Source organism: Sinohyriopsis cumingii, chromosome 3 (assembly GCF_028554795.1).
Source record: "Sinohyriopsis cumingii isolate HCF-2022 chromosome 3, ASM2855479v2, whole genome shotgun sequence".
Taxonomy (NCBI): Eukaryota; Metazoa; Mollusca; class Bivalvia; order Unionida; family Unionidae; genus Sinohyriopsis; species Sinohyriopsis cumingii.
The window spans coordinates 108,414,614-108,424,333 of record NC_142963.1 but is presented as its reverse complement, the minus strand read 5'-3'; the positions used below and the strand labels follow the sequence as shown (position 1 = coordinate 108,424,333).

The 9,720-nt window shown below is 34.0% G+C and overlaps 1 protein-coding gene across 1 annotated transcript in view; it reads left to right on the top strand.

The window, feature by feature from the left end:
- Window positions 1-7,284: 7,284 nt before the first annotated feature.
- The window catches only part of LOC149803515 (uncharacterized), a 140,061-nt gene continuing 137,625 nt past the window's right edge, over window positions 7,285-9,720 (top strand). Inside the window, exons 1-3 of the mRNA XM_089953939.1 lie at window positions 7,285-7,330; window positions 8,164-8,307; window positions 9,294-9,667. Of these exons, the coding sequence (XP_089810065.1) occupies window positions 7,285-7,330; window positions 8,164-8,307; window positions 9,294-9,667 (564 nt within the window). The remainder of the gene's footprint in view (window positions 7,331-8,163; window positions 8,308-9,293; window positions 9,668-9,720) is intronic.

Genomic DNA, 9,720 nt, shown 5'->3' with positions numbered 1-9,720 from the left:
AAATTTCTGGCGAACAAACTTCCATGTTGATGCGAGAAGTACAGATTCTGATAAAATAATAGATGTTTAAAACAAACGATCCCCCCAGATAAAAACAAACAAAAACACTCGATAACGTGTAAATAACCATTAAAGTGCTGCACTAGTAATAATTATTGTTATTTTGTGTAACTTTTTAATTAAATAAATGTGTAGAAATCAACAATAATAATAAGAATAATAATAACTTATTTCCAGAGGTTAACTCAGTGGTACAAAACACTGACATAGATATAGACATAGAAATTTTATATAGTGTTGGAATTGCATAATAAGGATCATGGGATAGTTCGACCTATTTTACCGACTATAAACAATAACATAGTAATTAACTTAAATATACATACAAACGTACACGTACAGATATTTAAGTTCTTAAAAACTAGCTGTAAATCATTATTCTATGCTGAAATGCATAACTCCACTGTAATGTATAACTTCTATTATTATTTTTTAAATGCAGGGATATCAATTTACGTGAATAGATTTTTTCGCTACGACTTCACGCAGCGTTAAAACACAAGCGTATTGGTTGGACAATTAACACTAATGACCCCCCCCCCCACTTCCAATTTATAATTTCTATTGAATAATTCAGTGCAAGCAAATCAACTTACAGGAATAGGTTAGACTCCACAATAAAAAGCAGTGTAAAAATATACACGTGTAATGACTGGCTAATACACCATTAAGATACCATTTTACATGCATACATTGTTTATATGCACAAGAACATGGACTTGAACAAGACTATGCATGACAAAAGAAAACACGTATACGATAAGTGTTAGCACATCGGAAACATATAACTGATAAATGCATCATCTAAAAGGGGGGGGGGTCCATTCAAAACTATGTATAACCGACATAAGCTAACATTTATGTTTGCAAAAAGTCATAAGCAAATATGCAAGACTTAGGAAATAAAACATTAAAAATGTTGCCAATTCATGGTAGCATCAGCAACCATTTTGCTTGTGTCTACACTTGGAAACTTTACACAATATGTTCCCAGACCTGATTTTTAAGATAATTTTAAACTTGTTCAAATCTGAGGTTGTTCGAAAATAAACAGGGAGGAAATTCAACAGTTTAGCTGCTGCATACTTAAAAGATTGTAGCATATACCTATATGTTCTTACTTTGGGAATCTCCTAGTGTTAACACATACGTGGGGCCCCGGGTGGCCATGTGGTCCAAAGCGCTCTCCGTTACGGATCACTGCCATCTCACCTCTGTCTGCGTGGGCTCGAGACTGGGATTCAGCCAATGTAGGTATGTGAGAAAGCTTGCCAGTAGCTTCTCGTGGGTCGGTGGTTCTTTCCGGGGTTTTCCAGGGTTCTTCCTCCACCATTAATACTGACCGCCATATATGACCTATCGTGTGCTGACAAATGGCGTCAAACCCTACAACAATAACACGTCTAAATGTATAAGCAGATCTGTTTTTTTTTTTTTTTCTCTTCAAATTATTAGATCGTTTAAATATGTGTGGCAGTTCTTGTTTTAAATGTTTAAAACTTCTAGAGCCATGGTCTTCATCCTTCGAATGTAGAAAGTAGATACATTTGTTAATGCAAGAATTCAGAGTAAAGTTTCTTAAAATCAAGAAAGACAAGTGTCCGAATATTTCAAGGAGTTTTCAAGTTTGTTTACATCAGGGAGACTTTTTAAATGCCAGGTTAGGGAACAGTATTTGTAGTTTGTCATGACGAATGAGTGGTACACGGCCTTTCGTCCTTCAGCTGCGAGATATTTTCTAATTCGTTTGAGCCATTTTAATTGTTAAGATATAAGTCTAAAACTGTTCCTTAGTTTTCTTCCAAGTTCAATATATTGGAACTCATCTAAGTTTGTTTTCGTTTCATTGTCTGTAAACCACTTAATCAAAATGATGTATTCAGCTTCCACAGTAGATTTTATTATATTAAAGTTGTAGTAAGCGTAATCCAGTTAGTTATCGTTGTCATAAGTCAGAATCATTTATGAAAACAATGCTATTAGCAAAGGATATTACAATGTATTATTCCGAGAATTGATCTCTATGATACTCCTTTGTGGATATTTGCCCTTGAACTGCTTGAGTTTCCTATTGTCTTCTGTCTGAGAAATAATATGCGACATTGTTTGTTGCCGAATTTGAAAGACCATATACTGCCATTTTCTCTTTTGTGGAGTAAACAGTCTTAAGATTTTGATAAAACCATAAAGTAACTACAGTTTGTTTTGGTTTAGGGCTCAGAGCACTTCTTTTAGTAGTGTTACTAGTGTAGTTTGACAGCTGAAACCCTTTCTGAGATCGGAAATGTATAGGTGTAAAGAATATATATATATATATATATATATATATATATATATATATATATATATATATATATATATATATATCGAGAGAGAGAGAGAGAACAGGTTGCAGTTCCAACTCCTCGCGTTTGCAAACGACTTAAAAGCCTACACAAATTTTGGAATACTCTGCGATCCCGATCAAACGTGATTGCTCCGCGTGCAGGCCGGAACCTGCAACTTGCAGCAAATGTGTACGGTTTCATTAGGACTGATAGGAAAATTACACTGTTCTTAAGGACGTCCGAAAATAAATATTGTACAGCGCAGAATTGCGCAAATCATATTATTTCATAAGACTAGCCTTTTACCAAAACTCATCTTTTGACAGAACAACGACTGTGATATATGCATCAAGAAATTCCAGCAAGATTAAGTGTAGTGCTCTAATTATTCCACAAATCACATTACTGTTATGGAGATTAAAGCAAGAACCAATCTGAAGCTTCGTTATCCAGCCGAGTTCAATCTATTTGACCTTTGAACCCCTGTGTACCAGATATGTTCATCCATATTAAAATTTTATAATTTTGTTAGTGACATTCAGGAATAATTGTGGCAAGTTTGATGTTCCTATTTGTTAGTATTGCACATATTTATATGTTGATAAGAAATGCAATTTACATTAAATAAATTTTGTTGAATAAGTTGTACATGTAGACCAAATGTTACAGCAGGTGTGTTCTATGATTACACTAGGCTATTGAACAAAATTGTACGACGACTACTACATTACCTCATAGATAAAACGCAGAAAGGTGCAAATTTAGTTCACCATGAATTTAAAAGCAAATAATTCAATTTTTTTTAAAAAGATTTTTCTTCACTATTCATGAACAGATCGGATATATGGAAGTCAGTTACAAGGACGCACGACGAATTATTTTCAGGTGGTGGTGGGGCAAATAATGTAGTGGCCAGATATTAAGTTTTGCGGATGTAAGCCAAAATATGTTCAGAGATCATATGGGGGTGGGGGGGAATCAAGTGCCCCCCCCCCCCCCGCCTTTATGTGCAAGCCCCCATAGTTGGTTATCATTAACGCCTAAACAAAAATAACACGTGGAAAACAACTTCTGACCCCACCAAAAGGTACAGGAAGCTGTCGAATTATACCTAACCGTACTCCGTGTATCATATGAGACTGCCAGTTTTTTTTTTCCAGAACTTTTTACATGGAGCGTTAACGCTAATTCGGCGCACAAACTTTTTTGAATGACAGAATGTAGGAAATCGCTATAGAACACTCCGTTTAAAATGAATCAGGTCTTTTTTAGCTACAATTTAATCACGCTAACTTGAATGAAAATTTACTGAGTTACAGATAAAATTCGTGATGCTGTGTGAAACGAAGTATAGTAACATCCTTCGTTTGACTGGGTCGTTATTTCCAGAATGACTAGTTTGGAAAAATCGGTAGAGCATACAAACAAACAGAAATGTGTCCATCGTGTAATGGGTAAAACGTTGCAATTTTTTTACTTTGTTTCATAGAGATTAGCAGGTGGTGGTTATGGTTCGACTCCAGATTTGTGGAGCACCATTGAATGTGGGCAGGTCACAAGGCAAAGTTGCTTGCTCTCTAACTCCAACACCATGGAAAGAGTTAACATACATTTTCATGTCTTTCACCTACTTGGACTGAAATTTAGTATTGATTACTTTTATATAGGAAAACTAGTTACCGTCTTAAGCAGACTGCTGATGAAAATAGTTTCCAGTATGCTTTGGAAATGTACTTGAAATAGCTCAAAGTACACTAACTTGGCATGTTGAAATAAAGAAACAGTAAGTGTGTAGGTATTAAAATTTTCTGAAAGTGTCCTTATGAAACTTGAAAATATTATTTAAAAAAATAAAGAAATGTTATCAGCCTGTATTTGTCATAATTTATCTTTAAAGTTTAGGAAGTGAAATATCATGAAGAGCCTGCAATCGTCAATCAAACATGTAAAGCCTAGCCGAATAACCCCAAACAATGAACCTCATCAATGAAACAAAAAGTTTAAAATCTTTAAAACATATCAAAGGATGCATTAATATTTCTCTGTGAGGATACCTTTTCTTACATTCTTAGCTTTGTGCAAATATGCAAAACGTAGGAGTTGAACATTAAGATAAATTTGGACATTTATACAAATGCTTTTTTTCATTTTACACCATTATGAATGAGTTTAAAAAAAAATATAATGGTGCATTAATATTGTTACTATTTATGAAAAAAGCTAGTTACACGTGTATCTATTTTGATTTTCTTGATGCAACATGCCTTGTGGCAGTATTATGTGTGAAATGGCCGCATGGGGAAATTAAGTCATAGCAACATAGAAATAACTTAAAACTTAAAACTGCAAGAATAAATGAAGAAAAATAATGTAAAAATGTTTCTTTAAATTTACTTGTAATAAAATTAAGGACAATATGATGATATCTATATAGCAGATTCAGATGTATCATTATACTGGTGTTGGAAGAATTAGCAAGCTTTTTACTCATTGACCTATGACATCTGATCCTCATGTGTTCCATCCATGTTCAAATTGTAGAATTTATCAGTGACATTTAAGGAATATTTGTGCAGATTTCATCTTCCAATTCATTAGCACTGCATTTGTTTTTATGTTAAGAAAATGCAATTTACATTTCGAAAAGAGCAAACTTTTAACCACTGTATGGTACTCAGGACGGGGGTGGGTGGGAGAGGGGTAGTGTATTTTGTGGAAGGCATACATGATAATTTTTTGTTCAGCAGGGCTGTTTACATGCTTGCAGTAAAAATATTCAGACAATCAACCAACCTTAAATGATACAATAAATAACATCTCTTTGGTCCCAATGGTTCCATTCCATTTTTAGTTGAGCATTTTTTAAATTGGGCAAGGAAAGGCACAGAGCTCAGCTGTTTGCTTTACAACTCTGACAGCGTAGAGAAAGTTGATATACATTTACATGTCTTTCACCTAATTGGATTGACAATTAGTTTTGAACATCATTAATAAACGTATATACTGAATCAGAGAGCTGATGAAAATTACCACTTATGTGTGATGTCATGACTCTATGGTCTTAAACTAAGTAACAGGAAAGCAAAACCAATAAGCTTTGTAAATTCAACAAATAATGTATTTCTCTAGAATACAAAGTATAAATTTAACAGGAACTTATAGTATCATGAATTAAATCCCACATAATTCTAAAATAATTAATAATAATCCCAAAATAATCATTTTGTCCAAAATGTCTGTGAACTCTTTGAAATTTCAATGAATAATTTTAAATAAATGATTCCTTTCAGATTATAGCTGAACACAACAGTAAATAATTCTAGAGAGTGAACTTAAAGGAGGAATGAATAATCTTGTTGATCTCAACCTTATATACACCCTCAAATGAACCCATGTTGCAAGAGGATTCTCTGAAAAATTCAATCATCTTAAAAGAAAATTACACCTATACTGTAAACAAAGTGCTTCTAGAACATTCTAAGGTCATAATCAAGGCTAGGTCACAAATTCAGACTCAAGTAATTATCAAGTTATAACTTACAAGACAAAAGTCAGGTACACACTGAAACTGTATCAATCATGGACAAAAGCACACAATACGAACTAAATATGCATAACACTTATGCAGTTATAATCTACCTCAGAAGTTCTGGAAGTGAAAATAGCTATGCAGAGCTAGTAATTGTCTGAGTTGCACATCAGAATTAAGGCCTAGCAGCATACTCTCAAACCCAAACAAATCATATTGATCAAATATCAAATTAAGGAAAATTGTAGGTTTTTTAAATGTCCCCAAGGGAATGGATAATTTCTCTTTTCATAACAAGGATTATCAGTGGGGAAAATCAGGTGGATATCTAATTTTAATTTGTAAAACTTCACAAATCTATGCAAAACTCTGGTGTGGAACTTATACGTGGTATCTCAGAGGCACTGGAAGTGTTATGCATTTGTCAGTGAATGTGGTATCTTAGAGGCACTGGAAGTGTTATGCATTTGTCAGTGAATCAGAATCCTAATATTTTTTCATTTTATTAAGTTTTAGTAAAGGTAAAATTTTATTGATTAGATGCAAACTCCCTGTTCATTAGTATAATTAGCATAAACTCACTGTTGCACACAGCTTGCTTTTAACTCTAAATCAGACATGGATTTTCTATAAAGCACATATTTCAACAAATGTTCTGGAGTAATATTTTCTTACTATGTATAACTGTTTCACATTTATAGATTTTTGTATAGAATTTATAGATAAGCTTGCTGGATGCAGATAAATCAAGTATTCAGCTACATTATATCATGTTAAAATAAAACTTTATTTCAGTAAACAAAATAGTTATAACGGCAAATAAAGCACAGACCTTTATAAAAAAAAACCATGATAAGCTTACCAATATAAAACTACCATTAATACTCACTTCTAGGTTGAGTCAAGCTGCAAACAATGAAGATTCCGATTTCCCATACATAATGCACCTGCAGATCAGGGTCTATTCTATTTGTTCTGCTGACTATTCCTAACAAACTGCACAGACCCAGACCTGCTGGCACATTATGCAATAGCAGATCTGGGTCTGTGCAGTTTGCAGTTGGATTCGTCTTATAAGTGTCTATATATTGGAGTCATAATATTGATTTTTTCAACTGATGTTCATGTGTACGTCAACACCAAATTTTGATTGCAAGACATTCCTTTTCTTTTATAAATACTGTTTTAATATTTCTGACAGATGATACAGATTTAGAAAATATAACAAGATTTTATGAATAACTATCAGGATGAGATGAAATCTAACAGAAACTGGGTACTGAATATAACTGCTTGACGTAGATTTGCATAACTGTAGCCAGTGAATTGTTGCCCACTCAAATGCACAGTGGTAACTGTGATGTCATAATGGGGACCTCAAAAACCTTTCACAGGTCCATGTGCCACATCCCAGGTAGTACTTTGTAGGAAAAATCTAAAATTTTGAAAATTTGTGACAGTGTGAGTTCCCAAGGTCCCAAAAAGTACCCAAACATATGTTTATTTCTTCTATTCTGGCAGGTTCCTTTATCACAAGGTATTTACCATTTCTGTGGTAAAATTATTTTGTCATCTTCCCGATGTTTATAGCAGTAGTTTTATTATGAAAAGGTTGATATTGACTTTTACACAGTCATTAATTGTTGTAAATTTTGTGTTTCCATCTGCAACTTAATTATATATATTGCACAGCATTGAAAATAATAACTATCTTAATAAATAAATAAATAACAATAATAACAATAACAAATAATAACAATACCAAACATACAAGGTGTACAAAAAAAGCATAAAAATATTCTCTGATCCCAAAATTACCAGATAAAATACAACATCCCAAAATTTCAATAATTCAATATAACATTTTTAAACCACCCATTCTTACCCCAATAGCACTAGCCTTTATTAGGGAAGCACCCATCAACACAATGGGGAATTTATTGTGAGGGTTAAAAATGTGTTAAAGTGGGCAGCACAAAGTTATCTCCCAGATATCATCATATAGGGAGTTACCCCACCTATTCAGGCATGACAGGGACCAGAGAGGGTAATCTCATTGTCTTTTTATATAAATATCGTATTTATCAAGTATATTCTGTGTTACAGAGATCATTTTCATTTCAATTGGATTAATGTGTGTTATACATGTAGTTACAGAGATAATTTTAATTGAAATAGTTTGAAGTGGATTAATCATGTGGAAATAAAATGAAACTAAACAGACCTTTTATTCGATCATATTTTCAGTGTATGAGGGCTGCTACAAGGAAAATAGACGGCGAAGATACTTTGCTTTGACTCCTGGTGACTATGTTCCCACTAATGTGACCCCAAACATTTGTGCAGCGAAATGTGGCAGTTACAAGTTTGCATATGCAGCTCTGACTGCAGGTAACTAAACAGCTCAGACATTTCCTTTGCCTAGAACCATAGCAAGGTAAATTTCAAAAATGCAGTTAGATAATAATTAAAAATTTATAGAAAATTTTGTCTGACTGCTTTCCCAGTGAGAAAGAAACTCATTCAATATGAATAAGTGAAATTGTTCTCGGAGTATCATTTACTGTACCTTTGGCATAGTAGATTTAGTTGATATCACAAGCTTTTCAAGTGTCTTTGTGAAATGTCAAGAATTGTTATCTAACTCATTCAGCAGTATTAGATGTTCACATTTTTGTTGCAATTAACTTTTGTCTGAATGCCCTTTAAATCTGTTTTGCCCACCTGCTTTACTCTCCATGCAGTATGCTGCAGTCCCATTTGTACAAGGACACCACTTCTGTGATGACAGAGTGACCTCACCAATCCCATTTGTACAAGAACACCACTTCTGTGATGATAGAGTTACCTCACCAATCCCATTTGTACAAGGACACCACTTCTGCGATGATAGAGGGACCTCACCAATCTAACCCAGCTAAAATATTTCTAGCTGGAGTGCTGATGCACTAAATAGTGGTTTCTCCAAAAAAATAATCCTTATACATGTAGAAAGAAAAGATAAAAATCTTTACATATAAATTATGATACAACTAATTAGCTGTAAATGGGCATTACTTTAATTAGCTGCTTTATAAATATGGTTGTTACATACAAGCGACCTTGACCACAGTTCAGTTGCATGTTGCAGTCATATAGATAGGGCATCGGTCATAGTGTCACATTGGTAATTCCCAGAACATTATTAGGTTTGATGTATTTGAATTACTCCTCTGAAGTAATGGATTGACTGGCTAGATGATTGTTTATAATAGAATTATTTTATTATCCAAATAATATATTAAAGGAATAGATTCTTTTCTTGTGATATATACAGATATAGAACTTGTTATGGTATTTGAATCTGATTATTTTTGCCTTTCATTTTCCAATCACAGCTCAGTTTTGTTTCTGTGGAAACACAAAACCACCACTATCAGCCCTAGATGAACCAGGTTGTACCACACCCTGTTCTGGAGATGCAACAAAAATATGCGGCAGTGATACCCATATTAGTTTGTACACCACAGTGACACCTATCACAGGGCTACAGATAACACTTGCATCAGCAGGGGTTGTAGAAACTGGTTCCCCAGTCACATTCCAACTGTCGGCAACTTCCGTGACAGAAAATATTGCTTATAAAATGGACTATGATGATGGTGCTGGTCAGATGGATAAAAATGCAACAGATATGTTGTCTCGGACCTACAACAAGCCAGGGGTTTATTACGCAACTGTGACTGCCAATGATCTAAATGACACACTTTCGGTAATGTATATTTCTGACTGACTCAGTCAGTTGCACAGATACACAGACAGACA